This window comes from Poecilia mexicana, unplaced genomic scaffold (assembly GCF_051168715.1).
Source record: "Poecilia mexicana isolate PSO_F unplaced genomic scaffold, ASM5116871v1 scaffold_19, whole genome shotgun sequence".
Lineage (NCBI taxonomy): Eukaryota > Metazoa > Chordata > Actinopteri > Cyprinodontiformes > Poeciliidae > Poecilia > Poecilia mexicana.
The window spans coordinates 14,668,282-14,694,942 of NW_028263388.1; the positions used below are offsets into that span (position 1 = coordinate 14,668,282).

The 26,661-nt window shown below is 36.7% G+C and overlaps 2 protein-coding genes across 3 annotated transcripts in view; both read left to right on the top strand.

Moving 5' to 3' along the window:
- Positions 1-16,263: 16,263 nt before the first annotated feature.
- The window catches only part of rpl38 (ribosomal protein L38), a gene marked incomplete at its 5' end in the record, with an annotated part of 44,656 nt that continues 34,258 nt past the window's right edge, over positions 16,264-26,661 (top strand). The window contains 5 exon segments of the mRNA XM_088001050.1: positions 16,264-16,314; positions 16,510-16,536; positions 17,063-17,123; positions 17,941-18,063; positions 19,456-19,525. Coding sequence (XP_087857176.1) covers positions 16,264-16,314; positions 16,510-16,536; positions 17,063-17,123; positions 17,941-18,063; positions 19,456-19,481 — 288 coding nt within the window.
- Positions 19,532-26,661, top strand: part of ttyh2 (tweety family member 2) — a 56,938-nt gene continuing 49,808 nt past the window's right edge. For both annotated transcript variants that reach the window (XM_014993216.2, XM_014993217.2), the window contains exon 1: positions 19,532-21,484. In XM_014993216.2, the coding sequence (XP_014848702.1) occupies positions 21,356-21,484 (129 nt within the window). In that variant the 5' untranslated portion in view covers positions 19,532-21,355. The remainder of the gene's footprint in view (positions 21,485-26,661) is intronic.

Consider the following 26,661-nt stretch of genomic DNA (forward strand, 5'->3'; position numbering starts at 1 on the left):
ACAAAGAGGCAATCTTCTTTAAAATAATGGAGTATGGAATGAATGATGGGAGCCAATAAGCCATGAAAGGAAATAGATTTACATCATGATTACAATTTAAAATGGAAGCTGAGTTTGTGGTCAATGTAGAGTACAAATATACATTAGAAAATCAGACTGTGTGCAGCTTAGCGAGCACTCCTCAATATCACCAAAATAATGGGATCCCCGAGTTTGGTAATAGTTTCTGCACAGTGAGAATTTTTTTCTTCTTCTTCTTCTTCTTCTTCAAAAATATGCTTATAATAGAATGGTCATTTGCCCTCTTGGAAATTCTACACCGGCTGGTTTTCTCCATCATATTTGTTTAACTCCACAGTCGCTGACAGATGACATATGACTTAATTAGTGATTTTTAATCCTTTAAATTCCCTGTCAAAAAAATGAAGCACATGTAAGGATCCCATTATTTGATGAGAAAATGCCAGAAGAAATGAAAGCCTATCTTTCCAAATGATAGTGATTAAGTTCATAGTCAGGAGATTGTGGGAGAGCATTCCCGCTTGAGCAATTTGTTATAATATCTTCATCTGATAACAGTCATTTTTTTAATCTTTTTTTCCCCCTACAGTCTCTCCTGGTTCCAAACTGGGTGTTGAATGAGAATCTTGTGAATTTCCTGAGAGAGTCATTCTACTAATGGCTTTTTAATCACCTTGAAAATCACTGGATTCACCGTAGCGCCCACTCTCCTTTTACTTGTAATGCACTATGTTACTGTTTCTTTGTCAACAGGTTGAGGAAGTTCATTGTTTTCTCCGCTTAAAAGCTTATTTACTTCATACTTATGTCATACGTTATGACACAGCAACAAAATGACATTGGCATAAAATATAAAATGTCGGAGGAACCCAAAAGTCATGACGCTACTTGAAACTTGCAGCAGGTTTTTACAGCACATACCATCATTTTGTTCAATTTGATGATTAACATGAACAACAAAAGAAGCATGAAAAATAAACTGTGAGCTTAAGGCAGTCAAGAATCTCAGTGAAAGTATCAACACAGTGATTGGATGCATTTCAAAGGGTGACAAGGCAACCTACAGAGAGCATGTGCATCCAAATCAGATTTAACTTGGAAAAAAAAAAGAAGAAGAACAAGTAAGGGTTGTGAATGCTATTGAAATGAACTGTTCAACTAGCATTGCTGGTTTTTGCAAAGAAATTGAACAACCCACTTTGCATCACCTTAACGTATTTCATATGACATTGTTAAGGGACAGAGGCAAACAAATATCCTTTAACGTATTACACAGCTTCTCCTGCACCTAGCACAGGTTTTAATTCTGTCGACTTTTACAGAGAATCTTTCGTAAACACCCTGAGAATGAGGATAAAAGCAAACATGTGATAGCAAGATTCCAAAAAGACTTTTAAAACCCAACTTCAACACACTATGAAGACTGTGGCCTTAAGTTTGGCTTACGAAGGACAATCTGGAATTAGTTCAGGAAGTTAATTTTTATGGAGTTCGCAATGCTACACAAGTCTACCAGCTTTACGGCCCAGTGTTTGCCCTGTAAGATCATCCATAATTCATCCAGCAGGCTTGCACTTGCCCCAGTGCCTTTAAAGAGTGAGTTCGGCTCAACGGGTGTGGGTGAATGGCATAAACAGTTTTACAGCATCTGTCCAACTTTTTTTGGTTACTTTTGCACCATGATAAGTCGTTGTTCTATTTGTGCTACACGACTACTCTGGGGGAAGGGGCTTCCAGACATCCCACTGCAGTCAGAGGAAAAAAGGCATGTGCAACCTTTCTGCTTCCATAGGATATAAGAAGGACAGCAGTTGCCAATTACTGCTAAATTAATGCAAATAATTAATTGATAAACAGCTGGTCACAGTTTCCTGATCTAAATTATGCTCTGTGTGCTATCACAATGGAAATTTAGAACAAGAAGAGCAATTGTTTTCATGAAGTAATTATTACTGGGACTTTACGGCCAGTTCAACCCAAAAATTAAGAACATCATTTAGCAGAGAGAAAGAATATTCTGCAGTGGAAACAATCTCTCACACCAACCATCAACAATAGTGGCGGATGGGTGATGGTTTGTGATTGTTGTGCAGGAGATTCCCATTTAAATGTGCTTTTGTTAAGAATCTTTTGAAATAATATTGTGTATTTGCTAATTGTCTGCGTAAATTAATGTAAATGTATCTTTTGTTGTCTTTTTTAACTATGCTTCGATCTAAAGTTTCCTTTTTTTGCTACCAATGCTCTCTCTGTTAAGAACTTTGTGATTTTTACCTGTAAAATCTGGGCTATATTTTAAATTTACTGAAGTTTGTAGGATCAGGGAACCTTTTAGCTATTTAGTTTACTTTAAACTCTTATGTGAATCAATATATTCCAATGTCAAATATAAGCCTAGCTGAGATTGGCCCATGCACACAATAATAAAAATAAAAGAAACATATTTTCAATACACAACTTAACAGTGGAAGAGACTTGTGACCCTGACTACAGGCTGAGTGTAAAAGCCAGTAGTCAGACAAACATAAGTGTAGACACGAAACAAACCACATTATTCGTCAATGTACTGTTTTTTTATCTACTTGTATCTTTATGATGGTAAAACACAAATATGTATGTATGTAAAGTATATTGACATTGATCTTACACAAACTATTTCAAGATACCCAGTGGGGTTCTTAAGTTCAGGGGCCACTGGTATAAAGAGCCTCTTCAACTTATTGCCATTAAGATGGCTAAGTTTTCAAAATGACTCTAACAGCATTCATGGAGGCATGGAAGCTTTTTTTTCCCTATAAAACTGGATAACATAATAACATTAAGACCCAAACGTCTGAAATTGTGCTACCTGGCAAAGAACCCACGCATGCACAGGAAGAACATCTAAACTCCATGTAAAAAGACGTCGGTCTTTCAGGCGACTAAATGTGCCACTGCCCAGCCCAACCTAAAATCTATGTGTGAATATATAAAATCAAATCAAAATATAAAAACAAAAAGTGTTGCGCAAAGAGAAAAGTTAGCAGAGAAGGGCCTCGGCTGAATATACTGTATAAATAAGTTTGATTAACGTGCGAGAAAACGATTTTGTTCAATTTCTTCTAAATTCATAACCACTGTGCAGCACTGGATGGGTATCAGCGAATCATTAACTGGCTTCTTTGCCACTGACTGACAAATGATGTCCAATCAGGGGTCTCACGCCTGGACTAATCACAGGCACAGGCTGCAGCTCCAGCCATCAATTCAAACTAGTCCGTATGAGGCAGAGAGGCAGAACGTAATGCTCATGTTCATGTTTATGGACAGTCTTGTTAGAATATTTAAGTTCTTGCAGAAAAAGAAATACCTTCCTTTGATGGATAAAACAATTTCTCAGCATCACTGTCATAATAAATGAGATTTTCTGTGAACTTAAACATCAAGAAGACATTAGTAATAATTTTTTTCTATTTTGGAACTAAAGCACTGAAAAATTAAAAGCAACATTTGGGGGCTGCTTTTTCCCATCAGATTCCGTGAAACATGTTGGTACGAAATGACCTAATTTTCCCTCAGAGACCCTTAATATTTCTTTTCATTAATATTCTCTTTGATCTCTACCCGAGCAGCTATTTTTACACAGCTCCATTCCTCTCCGGGACAAAATTATTGTTATTGCTGTTTTGCACTTTAAAGAAGGCCCTGCGAAAGGTTTTAATGTGTCCGTGACCTTCGTGGAATTCGCCAGCTAAAATTTAACTCTAGGTTTTTAAATTTGTGATCTCCAGGTGCACAAAACTAGATTTTAGAGCACAGTTTTTAAGGAACTGCTGAATAAAATTTTTATTGATTTATTTTTTTTTTTCTGTGGTGGTGAGCTGAAATGATGAGAATTTTTTTTTTTAAAGAAAAGGTTATACTAAAATCTTTAGTTTGCTCATTCAGGTGATTTATTCAGTTAACTTCATTATTTGTATATCGGGATTGACTTGTTTGTGGGACTACACAATAGAGGGATGAATTGAATCATTGAATTTTTGTCCTTTGATCTTATTATCGTTCTTTGACTGTTGCAGTCATCTGCTTCTGCAGAGCTCACTCAATGCCCCCCACCCCCCAATATTTCAGTCATGTTTGGATTTTGAATGGCCAGTTAAAGCAGCTTGATTCATTTCCTTTTTTGGCTATTGTGCTGTAGATTAGCTGCTGTGTTTTGCATCATTGTTTGGACCTAGCTTCAGTTGTTGGAAAGATGGCCTCATATTTGACTGTAGAATGCGTTGGTGTAGACAAATCCTGCCTTCGGTTTTTGGTACAGCACTTTCATTCAGTGACTTCTAAGTAAATGGTAATTTATCAGAATTTGAAGACATAGGCAAAGACAAGGAGAGCAAGAAGAAGAATGCCAGGTGGTAACTCTGGAAGAGTTGCAGGGAATCACAGGTCAGACGGGCAAAATTCTTCACAGAACAATTATTTGACATTCACTTTACCAATCTGGGATTTTTAAAAGTGTGGGGGAAAAAAGAAGAAGAAGGTTGAATGAAAGCCATAAAAAAAAGTATTGCACTTTACCACAAGCCATAGACAGCAGAGGAAACACATGCTCTAATTAGGCTCCTCATGTTGTTGCTATCTGTGTTTGGAGATGGGTGGTACTGGTTACATTGACTTGAGTAACGTTTTTGGGGAAAACATTTTGTAGGGCTAGTTTTACTGCACTGTACATTGTACTGTTGTTTTAGTAATATAGGAACTATTGCTACTGTTGCTTGAGTAGATTAGTTTTGCATTTAAAGAAACAGACTTCAGAGATTGGAAACATTGGATTTAGTTTTTTGCAACCGTTTTATTTTATTTTTCGCAACCATTTTATTCAAAGTTTATGTCATTGTTATTATTTATTTTTTGTATTGACACATAACATGGGTTTTATTTGAAATCTAAATGTTTGCTTATGCATTTATATTAAATTAAAAGCCCATTTACTGCCCCCATTGCCCTCCAGTTAAATTCTACTGGAGTGGGTCTGATGCAAAATACCCTTTTGAAATATTTACTACATAAAATCTCAGCATTGTAATGTGACAAAATGTAAACATTTTCAATGGGTATGAATATCAGTTAGTGTTTAATAACGAACAGGATGAGAAATATTGCTTAGTGAAGTGCTTAGTGGGAGAGAGTAATTAAATCAACATGGTGACTGTTTCATGCAGGGAGAGCACATCAAAATATTATAGGACGTAAATATATCTGAGGGATTTTTATTTTTGTTTTTTCTAATGAATTATCTCTGGTGCAGATGGCATTATTAACACATGGTGTTTGCACCTTATATGGATTGGTGGAGAAAATTATGTAATTTCTTACAGGTTCTATGTATTTACCGTATAATACATGTACAAGAAACATGAAAAAAGAAACAGTGATTTCTTTGTACTTTATAATAAGGCTGGTTATAAATGCAAGAAATATGCACATGTGAAGTTGTCAGAAATTACTGTAGTGGTATATTTTTAGACTCCCTTTCTCAGACGTTTCACAAAAAAAAAAAAAAAAAAAGAAATGTGTTTACATGCCCACAGTCAGTGCAGCACAGTTGCAGAAAGGATAAATAGACCCATTTTGAGATTATAAATATCTCAACTCACTATATCAATATAGCGGTGGAGAGATTCGATGAATATTCAGAGATGCAACAGGAGTAGGTGGAAAGTGAGAGATTTCAAAATACCACCATATAGCAGTAGAAATGCAACAGTAACGGAGGCACAAAAGGTACCGTGCTGCTGAAGTGATTTTGGCATTTGAACATAGATTTTGAGCCCCATCTTCCCAAAGTGCCCTCTAGCCATGGGCGTAGGAAGCGGGGGGGACGCGGGGGACATGTCCCCCCCAATATTGGAGAGAGCCACATTCGTCCCCCCCAATAATTTCACTGCAGTTGCGAAGAATTTTAAAATCTTCCACTCGCGTGCTTTTATTTTGAAGGCGGATAACAGCGCATTCAGCAGAGCGCTTCCTGCCCCTCCCCCCTCTGAACGGCTCAGAGTAAAGGCAGCAGCAGACGGAGTCAGAAACTCCGTTTGAAGGAGGTAAACGATCTGTCAGGAATGTTGCCATGAATATCGCTCGTTTATTGTCAGTTTACTTTCATATATAGAACTAAATCTTTTTGGTTTAGCTGTTTAAATTCTGGAATAGTCACATGTCCAAAATTTTACCACTAACTTTAACAGTTAGCTAGTCTAGTCACAATGATTTAGACTGAAACAGCAGCAAACTGAGCAACACCTGATCATACTCGACCACTTAACATGTGTTTATATATTATATTATATTATATTATATTATATTATATATTTAGGAGAACAGCAGTGCTAGAATAATGTTGAAGAAAGGGGAAGAAGCTCTGGTGAGGTCTTCATTTAGTTTATTGAAATATGTATTAACTGTTTTTAATTTTTAAATAAACTATTTTATTATGAGAGGAGCAGGTCAGGGAAGACATAAGAGAGCCAGTTGGCGTTTCAGGGTGTGAAGATATAAAAATTATATTAATTATAATAGAACCAGAAAGGAGAACAGGAGGAGACTGATGTCAGGTTGATTTCTTTCAACGTTTCAATATTTTTTCATTATTTCCACACCATAAGGTTAATGGTTAGAAGACAATAAGAAAAGTGCTTGAGGAGAGGTTTAAAAATAAATTAGTGAAAATTTTTGCTACACAGTTAATAGAGTTGAGATGTATAATAATGTATACATCTGAAAATTAAGTTAAATTCTCATTCTGTATGATAAACACATACTTTTTATATTTAGTTCACATTCTGACACTGTACATCACTGTAGTGTCTGTTGTAAATCCATGAATCCATGCAGGAACATCAGGCTGCAGAGAGTCAAAGGGAGGCAGAGACAGAAACACATATCTGTAGATATTTTAGTTAAATGTTTGCGGCTGAAAATGACAGGAGAAAAAAAAAACATTTAGTCTTTTTGCCTCAGTGTTTTTCATGGATCTTTGGTAAGTTACTGAATGCAGTGCTGGAAAGTGAGACTGAGTTAACAGTGAGGAGCTCAGGTGTCTGTTAGACGTGAAAAGTATAAGTTTTGTTTATTTTGTAGATCAAACTGTTGCACTGATGTAGAGAGATGTTAAAGAAGAACAAAACTTGTTTTTTTAGATTTTATTTTTGTTGGTCAAACTGCTGTATTGGGTTTAAAACTGTTGTGTCTTATTTTATGAGCTGTTTTCTACTTTGGTTTTAGAAATAAGTAGAACCTGTTCAATTGCCAGTCAATTTATATCAATGCATTTTGACCAATAAGATACATCAGAATCTGGTCAGCTCTGTGCTACCAGAGTATTTAGCTTGCTAGTTGTGAGGCAAATGCTAAAGTGAGTGTTCATCCTGGAATGACAGTCATTATACTGCATAACTTTAATCTGATTATTGGATTGTAAATAGCAACGTGTTAGAATACTTGTTACTGAAACAAGGGTCAGATTAGAGTAACGCGTTACTGATGTGTTGATGGCATAATTGTTTGACATTTCTGCTCAAGCTATTTACTGATCTGTCAGGTTTCCGATATGCGTCCCCCCCAATGACAGACTCGTTCCTACACCCTTGCCTCTAGCTATTTTATAGTTTAATCGGGGTGTTTGAAGATGGCCTTATCTCATTCTGTAACAACTCCCATTGCCCTCAGAATTCATATTAATATTTTTTTGGGCACAGATCATCATCTAATTACCAGTAGCAAAGAACAGCTGGAAGGTACATCCATTAGAAGAGCTAATGAGCCAATGGTAATAAAAGCAGTGAGTAAGATACAGACATCATGCAGACATGGGATATTCCTTAGTAGCCTAATGGAATCGGTCCTATTTGACTGTCTGTCCCCTGAAAAAAAGAAAGAAAAACGTGGAACAATTTAAAAAAATGAGACAATTCTACAATGTATTGTTTTAAATGTATATGTACATTAGCCTCCCTCACCCCCTCTTTATAGACAAACTTTTATTTCTCACTTAGCAAGTTGCAGTGAAACCACACACATCCCAGCCATCTACAGTCTGAACAGCTTGAGAACAAACAAACTCCTCAAAATCTTCTTCCTAGTCCTGAGTGGTTTTTCTTATTATGACAACATATTCACAGTTCTATTGTCACAGTTCATGGCAATATAACATTTTATTTATCATTTAGTGGTTGCCAAGGAAGTTTTAGTTGGTTTCCTCTTCATTAAACTCCTACAGGAAAGAATCAGCACATTGTCCTAAAGTCTGCTGAAAAATATATAACTACTTGAGATGTATTAGGTGGAATATCTTTTGATCAACTTTGATTTTTACTGCTGCAGACCAGGCCCAGCGGCATGGGCGGGCATTGGGGGGGTAGTTTCAGTGTGGTAACATTTACGTTTAGATTAAAGTTATGTACTATAATTAGATATTCCAGATCTAATCCCCTTATCCATTTAATTATTCAGGCTTGCTCGAAGCTTATTTGACATTTGACAGTTATTAAATCAAATAAACTTTTGATCTTGAATAGCTCCTGATTGTGAACTTCTGTTCAGAGTGGAAGGTTTACAGTATGTCTACTTAAAATGGATGAGTTAGAGAATAATTTTATTTTTAAAAATGTTTTTTTTTTTTTGGTTATTGATATCTTTGGTGTCCAATCAGTTCATCTGAAATATCTGAGAGATAAATGACAACTTTTTAATGACAAATTCTGTCTTGTTTTTCTCTTTTAGACTGCAGTTTTGATTTAAGAGTATCTAGTGATGAATTTATAGCAAAGTGATGCGTGAAGAATCAGACAGAAACCAACAAAAAACAACATCTCTGCAAGTTTGTTTTTTTTAAATAAGCATCTTCATCTCTCCCTAAAAGCAGAACCTAAACCATAATAATTATAAAAATAATGCATTTGTGGATATCCAATATCTGATCTTTCCAAATGTGACCTGAATTTGAACGACTTGGTCTCTTTCATCCGCCCTGAACGTTATTGATGCGTTCAGGTATCAATGCATTCTGATACGGGCAAGCGGGAGGAAAAATAACATTCATGGTGGACCAAAATTAGAATTAAGCTGATAATCTGCTGGCTGCGGCCTGCCAGCAACTTCAAAACCATAAGATATGCTCCACCATTAGCTTCCACATTAATGGCAGTTGGCAAAACACTGAGCACGCTCTCTATGTGTGCCGTTATTGTGCCCTAAACATCTAAAGCTAAAAATGAAGAGCATAGATGACCAACACAGAATTGGCGACTGCTTGACACTTTTTTTTCTTATCTTAAAATGTTTTTCTCATCATTGACTTGGGTGTTTTTCCCCAAAAAAATACACAAAATAGCTTCTCCAGGCTAATACGTTGCTTAATTTCTATCTAAGGCAGGTGAAACACTGACTACTAATTAGCACTTTGCACAACCACACATCCAAAGAAAAGCTGAACAATGGTTTTAGGGTGCAAATGTAAGATCAGTTTCCAATTAGGTGCAATTATGGTCTTAATGACTCTACCTGTGGGTTGAATTTGTATGAAGAGATGAGTACATGCACATGGCCCACGCTGAGCCAACAGAGGCCAGGAAATAATAACTGGCTTATCAGGACCTGCTGCTCGCCAAGGCTTACACTGTGTGTGCCGAGTAGTTCAGGCAAGAGCAATAAGGGCGAGGGGATGAGAGACGGCAGACATGCTGGCATTGCCACTGCTTGCTGCCAGGTATATATATGTGTGTGTGTGTGTGTGTGCGCGTGTGTGTGTGTGTGTGTGTGTGTGTGTGTGTGGGGGGGGGCGTGTGTGTGCGTGTGTGTGTGTTAACATTTCTCACCTAGTAAGGCCCCTTTTTCTAAAAAACACTACTTTGTGATGACACACTGCTCCTTATGGGGCCCAAAGCCCAGGCTTAGACATAAATGCAGTTTCTAAAATGAATAGAAGTCAACACAATGTCCTCAGTATAGCTATCCTATTTAGAACCATTACTGGCATATTTACTAATGTTTATGGACCAAACTCCAATCATAACACGATGGACCACCTTGTTTATGGCTAGGAGTTAGGTCCAGAGGTATGGTGTGAATTAGGTTTTGGTTAAGATTAGAGATAGGAATAAACCAGTCATGGTTACAGCTAGGGAACATGTCTAGGTTAGGCATAAATGCAGTTACTATAGTGAGTGGAAGTCAATGCACAGTCCTAGTATGGGTGGGAATACACACTTGTCTGTGTGTGATGGGAAGTACGTGCTGATTGTAAAAGAGCAGGTTGAAACTGATGACTATGCAGGCCCCAAATGACAAGTGAGGACAGCACTATGACGTGGTCCAGAGGACATGATGAACCAGAATGATTTACTGTGGAGAGACAGACTTAAATAAGAACTGAACTCCCTAATGGAAGTGTTACTCTAAGTAAGAGATGGACCAGATTGTTATTAATGCACCAAAATGAATTGCAAAATTAGTAATTTTTTTTCTACTGCAATAAATTCTGCCTTTATATATATAGCTAGATAGATATCGAATAGCTCCTGATTGTGAACTTCTGTTCAGAGTGGAAGGTTTACAGTATGTCTACTTAAAATGGATGAGTTAGAGAATATGATATGCTAATTGTTAACCAATTCAACTTCCTATTTTGAACGGCAATATTTAAATAAATTTTAACTTATTTGGCATGTGTTTTTATCTTGGTTTTTCTTTATGTTTGTTATATTTTATTAACAAAAACTAAACTTTTTTACAAAAATGTATAAACTTTAAGAAACTTTTTAAAAAAACAAAAGAATATAGGGATATAAAAGTCAGCTTCCTTTTTGTGAGTATTTTATTGCTTCATTTTTTGTTTTTTTCTCACCTTTCTTCCTTTTAGAAGAGTAGATTGATCAAATATGACTTCTGCAATGACAGGATTTTTTGGTTTTAGAAACACTAAATGAAATTTTACATTTCTGCATTCATTTGCTGTCTCGTTTTGTAGCAGCATCTCAAAATGTGGGGTTTTCATTAATCGCATTAAGACGCACTTAAAAACAAAAACAAAACAAAAAAAAAACGTATCCATGAAGTTATCTTTCCTGTACTCCAAAAAGTCTTTCTTTCTTTCTTCCTTAACTTTTTGTCTCTTATGAAGCCCTCTGTTGCTGCTCCGAAGCCTTCAGTAGATCTTCATTCTATGGCACAGAGATTAACTGTCACAAAGTCAGAGAATACGGGATGGATGGTCCTGTCCAGAAGCCTTTAGGCTGAGATTGGTGGGGAAGGTGAAAGAAACACCTGGGGACAGCAAGTAGAACAAATGAGAGCATGGCCAGCGTAGAACAGGTGTCATAGTGTCTGGAGCTTTAATGAGTACTGAGTATCCACCCTGCAGTAAATAGCACTCAGAGCAATCTTGGTTCGGGGAATATCAGGTAGACATGTTTAGGGACTGATTCAAGCAGTTTTAAATTCAATTATGTTCCATTATTTTCATTTTCACTTTTCATTATATTAATACAAAATTGTCTTCATTTTTGCATGAGACATATTTATGTGTGTGTTGCTGCTGCACTAAATGCATACACATGGTGGCGACTGAACATATCCCTTTCTCGAGCAGAAGAAAAGAGACAATAGTGACGAGTTAAAGAGAACAAACATAAGCTCTGCTCAGAATAAGTTGGCTTGACTCTCCCGTAGCAGTTTCTCTTCATCTTTCCGAGCTGAAATCCTCCTGAATGCGGTCCATTAAAGGTAATTAGATAAATAGGAGGATAGACATTTATTGCCATTTGTATGCCAAGGAAATACAATGAGTTTTTGTTGGCAGTAGCATGTCAGACAACAAAAGCACAATGCAAAATTGACAATTACTATTCACAGTTACGCCACAAATCTCAGCCACAGAGGTGGAATGTTTTAAAGGCAACATTTGCATGTCTGGAAAGCTCTTCTTTCTCCTCAGTTTTTCTCCCTTCAGTGTTCTTGTTTTCTGATTGAGCAGGTCTGACCAGTGGGGGAGTTGTGACAAAAAACACCTCTGATTTCTCAGACAAGCCGTTTGCGGCTCTGCACAAGTCTTTGAATGTGCTAAACGGGAACCTCACAGTAAATTTCCTCAACAGTTTGCTTGGCCACACCGACAAATCCGAGTACGTTCGCAATTGACATTCAGTCAGTGTAAACTTGCAGTCTTTCTAATAATCTCCCCTCATCCGCACATGTACTTGAGGTTTGCCTCTGATAAGGGAGCTGAAAAAGGAATCAATATTTGACTGATCAATCTGCTCAATAACCAGGGAGAGATAAGGGTAAGCAAAGCAGCGTTGAGGAATTTGAAGTACTCTCCTATTGCTTTTCTAATGGAACTTAGACATGGCTTCAATTACACAAATCTCACATTAATTTTATTACTCGTTATCACAGTAAGAGGTTTTTTGCAGTGAACAACAACTTTTCTATATGCCTTAAATGAAAAAAAAAAAAAAAACACCAACTCCTATTCTCTATTTCTGTTAATTGATGTTAAATGTGGATTTAAGATAAATTGAAATAAAGATGGAAAGGTAAGACATTTTAAGTGATCTTTGAACAATTCTCACCCATATGATGGATAAAACAATGAATAATAATTGGGCCACCTCCTGAATTAATCATTAGATCTCAGATAGCTACTGAAATTCCATCAACTTCACTTCGTGCATCCACTAAAACTCAAAAAGGATCCCCAAGTTAACATGATTTTTGTTCCCTGTGTGCCTTTTTAATAAGGCCGAGCACAGCTACAAAGTACGATCATCCTTCAGCCCGAGGCGACGCATTTTTATTCCAATTACTTCTTTCATACGAAAAAGGGAATCATGGTTTTAGGGAACTATTTTAACACCAGGTGTGTTCCCCCCCCCCCAAAAAAAAAAAAAAAGAGGACCTCAAATGAGATTTTGGGGCTGTATGAATTCACCAACAGTCTGAAGCTGCATAAATGAATCAACGCTGCCTGGGGCAGCGCTCATTGAATCCAGCTCTCTTCAGAGGTGAGAGTGTAATGTGAAATTACACACGTTAGCAGGCAACAGAAAGTTTACTTTAGTAGGGAATTTAAAATAAAGTAGAAGAAATGTACATTCCTCTGTAAATCTTTAGTTGCCTGACTGACTTTGACAGAGTCTGGTGCTAAATTGTATAATGGTTATTGAACATGCAAAATCCAAGGCATTCCTGTGAGCACCCAAAAAAGAAATCAGCTCTGCGAACACCCTGCTTTCACAACGGATAATGATACCGATAGCTCTGATTCCTTTGCACACAGCGTCTCCCAACGTTGCAAGTGAGAATGAGTTGCCAAATTGGCGGCATTTTGCTGCCCTCTACTGTATGAAAATAAGAACTGCAACAAGACGAACATTTCAGGTCAGCTTGGGCTTCAACAAAGGTGCATAACGCAAATCCCAGTAGGAGGACATAAAGGAAACATGCAGATGTTCATAAATAAATAGTGTAAGTGATATTTTTAATCATATTCTGTAAAAATCGATCTGATCACAATGCATACTTTATGATTGAAAATATATTGTACACTTAATACCATTCATCTGTCCAGCTGGAGCCAGCAGTTAATGGACAAGAGGTGGGGTATAGGCCAGGTCGCCAGATATTCACAGTTATTTAGCAGTATTTATACAATTAAAACTATTAACAATGTGAAATGTATGTGTTCATAGTTGGGAATCAAACACAGGACAGCTGCATTGAGGACAAGCCTGATATACAGGGGACTTGCTCTGCCTCTACACCAAGCAGCACCCCTATTTCCCTTTAATTCTTACAGAAAAGAGCTTATGGTGTAGCATTGATCCACCTCAGAGGCATCCCTTCCCTTTACAGTTCTCAAAACTTTTTCTGTTGATCCATTTGTCCATCTAATTCATTCTCCAGATTCCTTTAACTGACAAGTTATGAGACTGAAATGAAAAGAAGCTTTGTATGCTAATAAATTGTAAGGTAGTTGAGATTCACACAGCACAAAGTGAATGTGAAAGAGTTGCCTCATCCTCAGCCTTAACTGACACGAAACGTGAAATTTTAAAATCTTGAGCAAAACATGTCCAGGAGGACGAGCACAGAGAGGTTTGGTCTGCGAGCACTGACAGACAAGCACTAAGTATCCATTAATTAGAACACCTGGGATGAGTCTAACTGGGCCTAAATGGTATCAGACATGTTTCTCAAATTCCATGTACTTTGAGTGTTAAACATCATAAAAAAAACTGACTGAAAAGAAAAACAGAACAGGGACAAACAGCAATGTGTCTCTTTATTATATTGCTATCTTCCGAGTCACAAAAATCCTCTAAAATGAAATCTATGTGCACAAAATTATAAAGCCAAACATCCCCCTAAACACGACACAATATAATAAATTTAGCTCCATTGAGCTTACCAGACAATATCGCAGAACTGGCTCATTAACTACACCATACTGCTAGAGAAATGCACTTTTTCCTTTCAGTTTCTGGAGATAATAAATGAGAGTACCCTCAGAGTGAAAATGTATATACCCAAAGGCTTTTTACTCGAGCAGCATTTAGATTTATCTATTTGGACTGGAAGGTGTAATTGAACTCATAAGTCAACAAAACTGTGATAATGTGCTCAGTGTAGGAGGTATATGTTGGACTTTTTTTCTCTCTCTCTCTCTCTCTCTCCCTCCAAAAGCTGATTTGCTGTTCATCGTTATCTTAAAAAAATACAATTCAAATTATAAATCACAGAAAAAACTTTCATGTACACGTTCGATCATTTTTTAATCTTGACGGTGACTTCACTGCAAACTTTAGTGTTGTTGTGGTTCTCTTGCTACTGCAAGATTAGTCTGGAAAGACTATTTTAACACCTATTAAAATAGGTATACATAAAATGCTGTAATATGAAACTGTTTTTAAAAGTAATTCTTGAACTTTTTCTTGCTATTGCAAGAAAACTGGGGACAAAACTAGTGTACATCGTTGCAGCTTCTATAGAAACTAGAAGAGGAAAAAAAATCAACTAATGCAGTGGCATTTTTAACAAAATATTACTGTGTTCGAAGACATTAAAGAGTCAAGTCAAGTTTGGCAACTGAAGGTTGGCCCAGACTGCCTCGTCACCAACATCTTCTAAATGAGAAATTGCTCGTAATGTTTTGCCTGGTGAAATAAAGTTTTAACTAACTAACAGCACAATATTTTTTTCAATTGATCAGTAAGTCTACATCAGCATGGAAACAAATGTCTGCAAAGTTAAGTGGAATCAAACAAAGTGGTGAGAAAAGTGGGCCAGAATGCCTTCACATTTGATGTGCGAGACGGATAAATCAGACTATTGATAAAACAAACAGTTGAATCATGACATCTACTTAAAGTTTTACAAGTGGCTATATTTTACTAGTTAAATATTGACAGCATGGAATGTGTTCTATAAATTTGTTCTTGATGTTAAATTTAAACCCTGAACTCTGCTGTAATTTTTTTCCCACCGCTTTACCCCTGACTTGGTCACTGTGTTTTGACTTTATGATGATGTTTGTTCTTTAATGAACTTCTGGAGCTGCTTTTTTTTTGTTGAGATTAAATTACAGATAAGTGTAAGGAAATACACATAAGGAAATACTATTGCTAGGCTCTGTCCTGTGTTTCTGTTCAAAGAATTGAAAAGTAATGGATGGAATGAAGAATAAAGTAACACTACCTTTCTTAAAATGACCTTATGAACTACATTCTTTACATATACAAAAATCAGCATAAATTTCCAGATGATTGCTGTATGAGGAGTGCCTTGCTAAAAAAATCTATAAATGGAATTGCACTAGTTTAATAATTGAAAATATTGACTCTTCAGGGTGATATTTTAAAACAATGCTTTAGTTTTTGCATAGTAACAATCTGTCACAAAAGAGAAGTTTATGTTAATTAATCTCTCATTTCCGTTTGAAACTTATTGATTGAAATGGTGTTTGAGCTCTACGTTCGCCTTTTTCAGGTTTGTGGACAAAGAAAACACAAATTGTCACTTAAATTTTTTGAGTAAATAAATAAATAAAGTGCTCAACAGAAATGCTGTAGTTTGTTGTGCCGTGGTAGTCAGCTAGAGTAAGAATAAAATACTGTGCTTTTTATTGTTAACAGAAACTATACAACGAAATTGTTAGTTCGCTTTTGAATATTTTTGGTGTCTGGCGCTTGCCGTATGAAGATATAAAACATTGTTGAACCGGAAGTCCCGCCCCTTTTCGTCCCCTCACTGGCTGACTGAGTGAGTTTTACGTTCACACACGGACAAATTTACCAAATAAATCTTCATCCATCCTCTTTTTCAAGCATACCCTCCAATTTATAACTTACGGAATTTAATTATATAGCCTTTTATTATAATTGTGGTTTACACATTTTATTTTTAAGGCTATTTTTCTCTGTAATCTGATTGTTGGATTTATCTTTCCTTCCACAGGCTTCAGTCCGCTCACACGGCAACATGGTGAGGATATTTATCCTATTTAAACGCATAAATAGCATTGCTTATAAGGTTGTTAGCTATATTTTGTCACCTATGGGTTCTTTGAATTCTTAAATTTTGGTTTGGTGAGAAAATTATTTGGGCGTATATGACATTAGCATTGGAAGTTAGCATTAGCAAAGCGTAGCTCTTGGATCCACCTATGGGCCGTGCAGCATTTTAGTCACGTTTTAGCGCGTTTAAGCGCTTAGTATTGATGTTAATTATAATATTTATTTAGTAGCTACAAGTTAGAGGTCTAGTCAAAGCTAAAAACATCAGTTAAAGATGCTATTTGAACGCAGCAAGAAGTCCAAACATCACAGTCTGAAGTGTCGGTGATGCATTTCACAAACTTGCAAGAATAAAGGATGGACCAAGTGCTGGGTTTTGGATTTAAACAGAAACGTCAGTTCCACCGGTCCACTTACAAATGAACTCAGTCAGTTCGAGTCGGTGCTTCCAGATGTTTTGTTGTTGCTAATTACTTTGCACCATTTGTTTGTAGCCTCGCAAGATCGAAGAAATCAAAGATTTCCTGCTGACAGCCAGGAGGAAGGACGCTAAGTGTAAGTTAACACTGCCAGCAACATGCAGCAAATCGAGCTTATTGTTATGTTTTTGTATGACAAGAACACTGCAATAGTTCCATGTTATAATTTAAGGAATGCAAGACTGCAAGCTAAATGTCAAGACAAGATGTTCCCTGTTGCTGCTGCCTTTAGCTTTATTTGTAAAAATGTATGTCATCACTGATGCAGCCTCTTCATTGAATCAAGAGACACAGACATTTACTCCAACCCAAAAATGTAGCAAGTGAAATAAATTTATTGAATATTTTTGATCAGATCTGCTGCCTTGTCATTCTGTCACTAAAAATGCCTCTTATTGAAAAGTGGGTTTCTGCAGCATCCCAAAAACATGTCTGTTGCCTTTTGGTCAGGTTGTCTGTACATGCATGTTTGAATATGGCTCTAATGTAAAAGTGCTGAGAGAAAGTTATGATTAGCAAAACGCCATTCCGTTAATCACTCGGCTGCACAAGTTTGCATTCTTTTGATTATTTGTATATATTACTGTTCTTGTGTTGCTGAAAAATGAAATTCTTTTCCAGCTTTATATAGCTGACTCAAAGGTTTTGGGCCAAAACTGATATTTGGATCTTTTTTTTTTTCTTTTTTCTTATTTTATAGTTTATCAAATAATAATTTCCAGGTTTGTATTTCTAAAACATTCCAAGCATTTCACCTTTTGGTGAGAGCCAGTAGCATGTAATGAATCTGGTAAAGGATTAAGGATTGAAACCTTGAATATCAAGTTCACAAGACCTTTTTGCAACTTCAACTGCAAGATTAATTGAAAAGTATTTCCATTTATGCCGCTCAGCCGTAAAGATCAAGAAGAACAAGGACAACGTGAAGTTCAAGGTGCGCTGCAGCAGATACCTGTACACATTGGTCATCACAGATAAGGAGAAGGCAGAGAAGCTCAAACAGTCCCTGCCCCCAGGTCAGTAATAATGAAGGTATTTGGCAGCATGTCCTTTTCTTTTCACAAAGAAATCCCAGTTAGAATAAAAAAATGAACTCTGGCAGTGTTGCGATTTATTTGTCAAGAGATTTGTGGAGAGCTTTGGAAAAATGTAACTGACTTCTTGAAAGAGGACGTGTTCAGTCAAACGTTTTTTCCCCACCAGCTTGTTGAGAAACAATTCAAGAAATAAACATATGTGCTTTCTTACAAATTATCTTAATACCCAACTAAGTAATGAGTTTCAGAACACAAACAAAAATTCATTGAGTTTATGGAAAAACTCATTTTTTTCACTGGGCAGGAAAATATCCCAAACTAACTGTGGCACAATTTGTACCTGATTAAGTCAAGTTAGTGTGTTGTGGACAAGTTTTTTTTTTTTTTTTTTTTTTTTTTTGTTTAACTAAAAATGCTTTATCTTGTGTTAGTGGTTCGGTGTCGTAAAAGTAGTGACAAATTCAATTGGGGTAACTGGTGCAGTAGACATGTTACAATATAATTCTGTGGAACCCTGTAATTTGAGTCAGCTAAAAGTCAAAGCAAAACAACCAAAATTTTCAGAATAAAAGCAAATCTGAATAACCTCTGGGACTAACGTTAATTATTTTAAGGAATACCATTTTTGTCGTAAAAATAGTATTTTTTTTTTAATCATTATTATTATTTATTGTTGTCCTTTTGACATTTACATTCCAAAAATGACAAAACTTTGACGTTGATTTTAGTATTGGATTTTAAACAGAGCCATACATCAAGAATCAGTCATTGTTTTCAATGTTTTCAATTACAAAGGAATGCCTGGATTAAATATTTAGTGAGCTGTAATGTTTTTGTCATCCACTAGTACAAAAACTTGATTTATGGAAGAAGACTGGAAGATTCTATACAGTTTGAGTTTGGAAGTCTTTTACCAAACTACTAAATAGTGGGTTTAAGAGTGCAAAAATATGTGGATTAAAAATAAATCTATGAAAGTGCAGATTTCTTGCAGGTTCTTACTGTGCTTACAACAGATAAAAATTAAACATTTAATGTTTTCATTTAAAAAAAAGTTTTCCAATCATCACCTTGAAGAGATTTGAGGTCTGCAATTCAATTCAAATTATACCCAAGGTCTTTCCTGAAGATAGAAAGTACATGAAAGATTCACATGTGTAAACCAATATGTTGGATTAATCGGGTTTTAATAGGGTTATATTTTGTAATCCTTATTTGAAATCCCAGTTAAGTATTCATCAGAAGCCCTAGCAGAACCTTATTTTATCCAGACAAACAAAATCTCATTTTCTACTGGGGAAATTAGCCGCCATCTTGACATGATCTATAGTTAAATATTTTCTAACCTCTTTTCTTTTTTTTTTTTTACAGGTCTGGCTGTCAAGGAGCTGAAGTAAATCCAAGATGTACAGATAATTGTAATAAAAATTGAAAAAAAAAAGTTACTTTGTGTGTTTTTTAAACTTTTCTACCATACTTTTATGTTAAATATTTCCAGTCACGGTCATGCTAACAAGATTAGTGTTGAGTTGTAAACATTTTCAAAATTTTCCTATTGGTGTTTTTTTTAGACTTGTACAGTAAATATGTGCATTTAAATGTTGATATTCCTTAAAAGAAGGTGCAAGATGTATGTAAAAGACATCCTTATTGTTTTCAGATTTTAACTAAAATCACACTATTTACAAATTTATCTCAAAGTGCACCATGGTCTGAGATGATACATTTATTACTGCTGCTGAATTTGAGTTTTACATTTTGATTAAGACTCAACCAAAAAAAAAAAAAAAAAAAAGAGTAGACCCCTATGTGAAACAGGTTTTTGCAGCTTGATGCTTCCAAGCAGCTTATGTGAAGCACTGTTCACTTTTTCAGCAAGCTGGTGCATGGCAACAGGGTCTTTAGGATAAATGTTCCTTACAGTCAAAAGAGATATTCTCTGGCCCTTTTCTTTGCGCCTTTTTAGAAGAACTTTAAACTGTGGGATGATGTGGTGGAACTAATTTGTTGTGTTGATATTGACTCTTGATGGGGTCTTGATACCTTTACAAATATCGAAGCACTAAAATGTGCATCATGTGTTGTCAGTCAGAGGTGATGCACAAACCAAGAACAATTGCTATAAAACAACATTTCTGTTGAACATTTCAGTAAAAAGTCTATTTCCTGATGTATAGTTAGTCTGGTTTTTGGGGTTCCAATAGCAGCTTGTTTTTTTTTTTTTGTTTTTTTTCCGTGTAAACATTGCACAACTTTAGAGAAGTTAATCCATTCAGTCTTTTTCTACACTTGATTTTCATAAACTGCCAATTTTTGGTATCTGAACAATAACATTGGAAAATCATGGATTTCTGATTCCTGCCACCATGCCACACCACCCCAAAGTTTACCAAATCTTCCCTGACCAAGTATTTAGTAAACTTCTGTCTTTATGATTCTACCCCAAAATGAAGGCTAACAAAATGAATGAGTTAATTTTAATTATCTTTATTCCATGTCACTTTTTAATCCATTTACTTCTGGCTCAGCAGGATAGCAATAAATTGAAAAAATATTTTATATTTGTTTTGGTGTACCACCACGAAACTGAAGACACCCCATCTGGACCCCTTTGCCATAGCTTTCCGGAGGCGCCTCTCCTTGTATCTCAATTCACCGCTAGATGGCAGTGTAGCTACTAAATCCACATAAACAAATAAAGCGACCGTATAATGGCACAAAACAAATCCATGATAGTCTGATAACCGTTTAGCCGGGGGTTTAATATATAGTTGTTTTCTAGAGATCAGGTCAACTCCTCATGCAGAGACTGAGGTCAGCGCGCTCCCGTGTCGCTTCTTGTCCCTCACTATCAGTGCGCGCTCCCGTTGCTGACAGTGCTGTTTGGAGCAGCTGTCGGTCGGATAGTGTGTGAAGATCCTCGGACACGGAGACATGAGTGCAGAGTGACTGGATTCTTTTGAAAGGAACATTTTTTAAAAAATCCTCCCCGGGCTTTAGTTTACGTCCCCTCTGCCGCCTGAGCTGGATTTGTATTTTAGCCCATGTTTTCTTTATTCCCCTCTCTTTAGGCTGGAGGTGCTGGTTAAACTGAGCATGCTTATACCGTTGTCTTTGTTTCATGTGAGACTTGATTAAGATCTCGGGGCTGCAGACCAGACCGCCCGCTTCAAGGATTGAGAGAGAGGCTAATCATCCAGGCTGCAGCCCAACTTTTTTTTTTTTTTTTTTTTTTTTTTTTTTTTTTTTTTTATTCCCAGTCCGGTCAGGGATGTCTTTGACTCGAGTGGATTACATTGCGCCCTGGTGGACTTACTGGCTTCACAATTTCCCCCACATCAACCTTAGATTTCAGCCCATTGATAAGAGCTTCCAGCCGGAAGATGAGAACTACCAGCAGGTCAGTAGAGCAAAGATGAGATACAAGTGGGACTCAAAATATCGGTTGTGGGCATATGCTTGGGATTACGCAGTGAGTGGGGTACACAACTCTTGAGTTTATAGGAGATTGTCATTTGGTACAGAAAAATTTACAGATTTTTCTTACCTCTAACTTTTTCACAATGGTTAATCACAAACTCCTTAGTGTTTTACAGGTATTTAACGTGACAGTCTAAGACAAAAGAGTGTCTAATTTTAAAATGGAAAGCAATTGATACCTGGTTGTCAGTCTGAAAGTTGTGACATTTCCATCCAGTGCCTGTAAACCATAATTTTCAAGTCTTACATCAGATTTTCAACCTGATTAAGGTCTGAACTTTGATTGGACCATTTTAACACATGAAGTGGCTTTGTTTTAAAGCCTTCAGTTTTAACCCTGCCCAGCTTGTTTGTCCCTGTTAAACTGCAGTGTTCCCATGACATGATATTACTACTTTGTCTTACTCTGTCCAGATGACTGTTTCATCTTTGCTGGGTCCCATAACTTATTGCAAAAATGCAAACAACATTTCTTGTAGCTATTTGGTTGTTTATGGAGTAATCAATTAACAGTTGCCATGTGGACAAATTCTCCCACCTGATAATTTGATGATTCATTGAACCAGTTTGAATGAGAATCCTATTGCGCTCCTGTAGCTCCCTAATGTTCCTTTTTGAGAATGCAAGTATAGATTAAACTTACCATTAATAACTGTAAAATTCCCCACAAAGTCTCTGATATACTAGTATTCACCTGAGGAAATCATCAAAGAGAGTGAATCATTTATTTTGTGATATAGACCTAAAACCTAGTCATAAATTATGAGCTGCAAGCTTTGTGATCTCTCTTAAAGACCTTCTTATGGCATTTCACCACTAAAGAGCATTAAGCCATACTTGTGGGAAATGCTGCCATGGGAGTTAAACTGATTCCCATCTCCACATGCTGTAGTAGGAATATTTCACACACCCTTTATGTGGACTGGGATTGATTTTTGGATGACTGAAGCTTAAACCATGAAATTTTTTAGTCCTCTGAATATTTAAATATATCGCTCTTTAATTTTCTTAAGGTTACAGCCCAGCTTCCTTTAGTGTGAGTACTTTCATCCCCCTGAGAATAAGTGACATTTAAGTTGATTTCTGCAGAACGTTGGCTCTCCAGAACTCGGGTTTTGTGGCCCTTCCGATGTTCAGACATGTTCTTTTTTTTTCAGATAGGTTCAAGGTTCCACATTTTCTATCAAAATGTATTTTCACAGGAATCAAAAAAATAAACTGCACCAACTTAATCATAGTCTGCATGACAAAGCCACAGGAAATCGACTCCTTACTCATCAGCTTCCTAAACCCACATGTTCTGACACTATCAATGCAGAACAGACTGCTTATATTTAGTCGCTGGTGATCTAAGGTGAATACTGCTAAGCCTTTTGTGATGTGGGAAATAAATATGCGCCTTACATGTTGCACTAGACCGAAAAGTAGAGTGAAAGAGGACTTTGTCATTCAGGAAGTGAGTTTGCTTTAATAAACAACATGTTATAATCATAACTTTCAGAGTCGAGTGAGGTGAATTGGAAACCCTACTGGTCATTCTTCTAGTTTCTGTTTATAATGTATGAACTATGGTCTTGAATAGAAGACAACCCAGGCTGACTCCACCAGCCTGGAAATAAATTGTTTGTTGATGGTCAGTTCAAAGCAAGCCTTTATTGGACATATTCCAGTATCACACGCTGCAGTTAATCTCTTACTCTTAACTCAGCGTTGGACATTATGTCTTGGATTAAAAAAATAAATAAAAATTTACTATAAAACTCAAATTCTTTTCATGGAGTCACAACCCTGTGTTGAGTAAGGGTAGGACAGACTGCATGGGATTTGTAAAGTAGACATTTACTTTTGAGCAATATATACTTCTTACTTATTCAACAAAATCTATACCTAAAATAAAATGGAAATTTCAGGCGCTGTACAGTAAAGAACCTAATACTTATTCTGTCTTATTAGGAATTGCAATGATTTATATTCTGTTTAAAAGCTCATTCAAATTGGATTTTTGTCTCTTTTGGTGTTTGGAAAGTTGCAGAATGAGACAGAGAAAGGAAACATGTTTTTTTTTTGTTTTTTTTTTATCTTCTCTTGCTGCTAGTTTCAATTCTCGGATCCTCTGAGACGTGCACTCATGGCCATGGGGTGTAGGTGGGAAGGATGGTTTTTCTCAGCAGGTGAAAATTACTTCTTCTTTGTGAAAAAAAATATGCCATCCGAGTGCAGTCAGTCACTTGGTGGGAAGCCCCCAACTATTGTCTTTTCAAAATCTATTTCACTTTCCTTCCCATCAAAACAATCTGGATTAATGTATCCATTTACTCATCTACATCGTAACTGTAGTTTCAGCTTTCAACCTCCTTAGGGTTAACCTGAAATTTTAGAGCAAGGCAATTTATGTGTGCATGGCACATTTTCAGAAAAAGGGGCAATCCAAAGTGCTTTTTTATGATTAAAACAAAAATAAAAATAAAAAAAAAAGCAAATGAGACAAAACAATATTGCAGTGGCAAAACAAAAGAAAACCATTACAGGTTGAGAGGCACTCTACGGTCTGTGACGTTGCAGTTCAAAGGCAACTTTCAAAGTCTATTCTCTGAATCACAGGGAGCCAGTGTACGGACTTTAAAACTGGCATAATGTACTCTACATTCCTAGTTTTCGTGAGAACACAAGTAGCACCGCTCTGGATCAGCTGCCACTGACTGACCTGTGAAGACACTGTTGCAGTGATCAGTTTGACTGAAGACAAACTTATGGATGAGTTTCTCTAGATCTTGCTGGGACATTAGTCCTTTAACTTGAAATGTTCATAAGGTGACAGAAGGCTGACTTTGTTATTGTCTTTATGTGCCTCTGAAAGTTCAGGTCTTTTGTCCATCACTGTACACAATTTCTTTCTGTTCAGGTGAAGGAAGCTATTGCACGTCCTCACAGTTTTCTTCTATGCATCTGCTCAGAATTTTAATGTGTTCATATTCACCTGGTGACATTGTAGTCTAGCGCTGTGTTCCACCTGCATGGTAACTTATCTTAATAGTCGTAACAATCTGAGCTAGCAGGAGCATGTAGATGTTAAATAAATGGAGCCCCAGTCGCTTCAATAATATATCATGGGCGAAAGTGTCGAATGCCGTGCTAAAATGTCATGCAGAAGCGACATTGTGGTTCTTTCACAGTCTGTATTTATGTGATTGTCATTGAACACTTTGACAAGGGCAGTCTATGTACTCTGGTGAGCACAGAAACCAGACCAAAAGACATCAAAGCGGTTTATCACTGTTGGAAAGCTATTTAAAACACATATTTTTTTATAACACTTTGCTGATGAATGGAAGGTTAGAGATCGGCTTGTAATTTTGCAATAGTGCTAAATAGAAAGCTGAGGTTCATATAAATTTCAGTAAAGTTAAAAACCCACAGCTCACAGGGGATCAGCGGACATATGAGCTGCTCTTTAAATGTGATTTAGTTTCAGCTTTTTGCAAAGAGGTAATAGAGACAAACTCTGTAACACGTATAGCTGTAAGTGAAACAAAAGGTTGTACTGCAAAGTATTTACTCAGTTGGAACTGAATACAAACACATGTCATAGCTTCCAGATCGTTATTTGCAAAAAATGCTGAAACCCATGCATAAATACCTTCTGCCCCACAGTTAAGACCTTTTCTCTGTTGTTTGATCACTAAACATTCCTCTGCCATACATGTCAAGCTGTTTTGTTTTCATGATCTGACTTGTATCTTGTTTTTATGGTGTTCATAGCACTCTTCCGTTTTTCCCTGAGGTGACTGACTGTAGCCCAGATGAGTTTCTGCATTGTTTATTGGTAAAGAATTCAGTGTAATGGAGCCACATGTGAGCCTCAACTGACTCGTCTAATGTTGAGCTCATTCTATTGTACAAAAACTGCTGAGTGGAGGTTTGTTTGGCTGCCTCTGCGGATCGTATTGAGAAACTTGGTTGATGGCTACAATCCAGGACACATGCTCTGTCAGAGGAATTGTAATTGGCCAATTGTAACGTTGGCAAAAAATTCCTGTCTTGGCTTCTCTCCATGAAATTTGAAGGAATTTCAGAGGTTGGGGTCCTCTACTGTTCTTTGTTTGAATTTCTGTGTGTGTGTGTGTGTGTGTGTGTGTGTGTGTGCGTGTGTGTGGTAGCTGGTTTCAGTCAATGATGTCAGTAACATCTGCCTGAAAATGTCCTCTAATTTATGTCTGCTGACAATAATCAGGGTATTCCCTTTTTATCTAGTAGTTATATATGTGGGGGAATTTCATCCTGCTGACCTCTGAATAAAAAGCCACGTCTGAATAAAAAGCAGCTTTGTAACCAAACCACTCTCATACCATCACACAGGAACTGCAGTGTTAAGGGATTACTTATTGTTCTCCATGTTGTAAGCTTGATTACTTAAGGAAAACCTAAATCCTGTTCCCTGGTGGTAATTGTTTGGTGAAAATACCATGTTTCTTTCAGTCCTTCTCCACCAGATCAGTCAGACAAGAAATGTATGTTTCTGCTCCATCACTCCTAGTGCTGAAGCCTTGAGAATAGATAGAGGACAAAAACTGAAAAAAGCTTGTCCAAAAATAAAGAAAGAGGACAGAAACTGGAAAAAAAAAGTTTGTCCATAATAGGACAGAGGCCTAGTTTACTCTGGATTTATTGTGAGTGTGTTGAGGCAGACAGCATGTGTAGGTCAGAAGGTCTGTGTCCATCTGACTTCTCTTTTTTTCTCTCCACTTCCTGCTTTGTGAATCTGACATGAACTTCTTGCTAATGACGACGGCCAACACAGCCATTCTATCATGAGTCTCCTTTGCAGCATTCTAGTACTTTGTAAAACAAACACAATCCGTGATCATAACGTTTAGCTAAAATTTGGAGTCTAGGAGAAAGAAATGAAGTGGGTACATAAAACTTTTAAGAACTGCTGATGGGTCCCTCAGGATTGTATATAAAATTAGTTTCCTGCAATTTTGTGTGAATACAAAGGATTGTGGTTTGTGGATGTAACATGGCAATTTTGAATTGTGTAATGTTCACCTCTGACATGTCTCTACAGAAAATGTCTCTCTTGTTTTAGTTAATACAGCT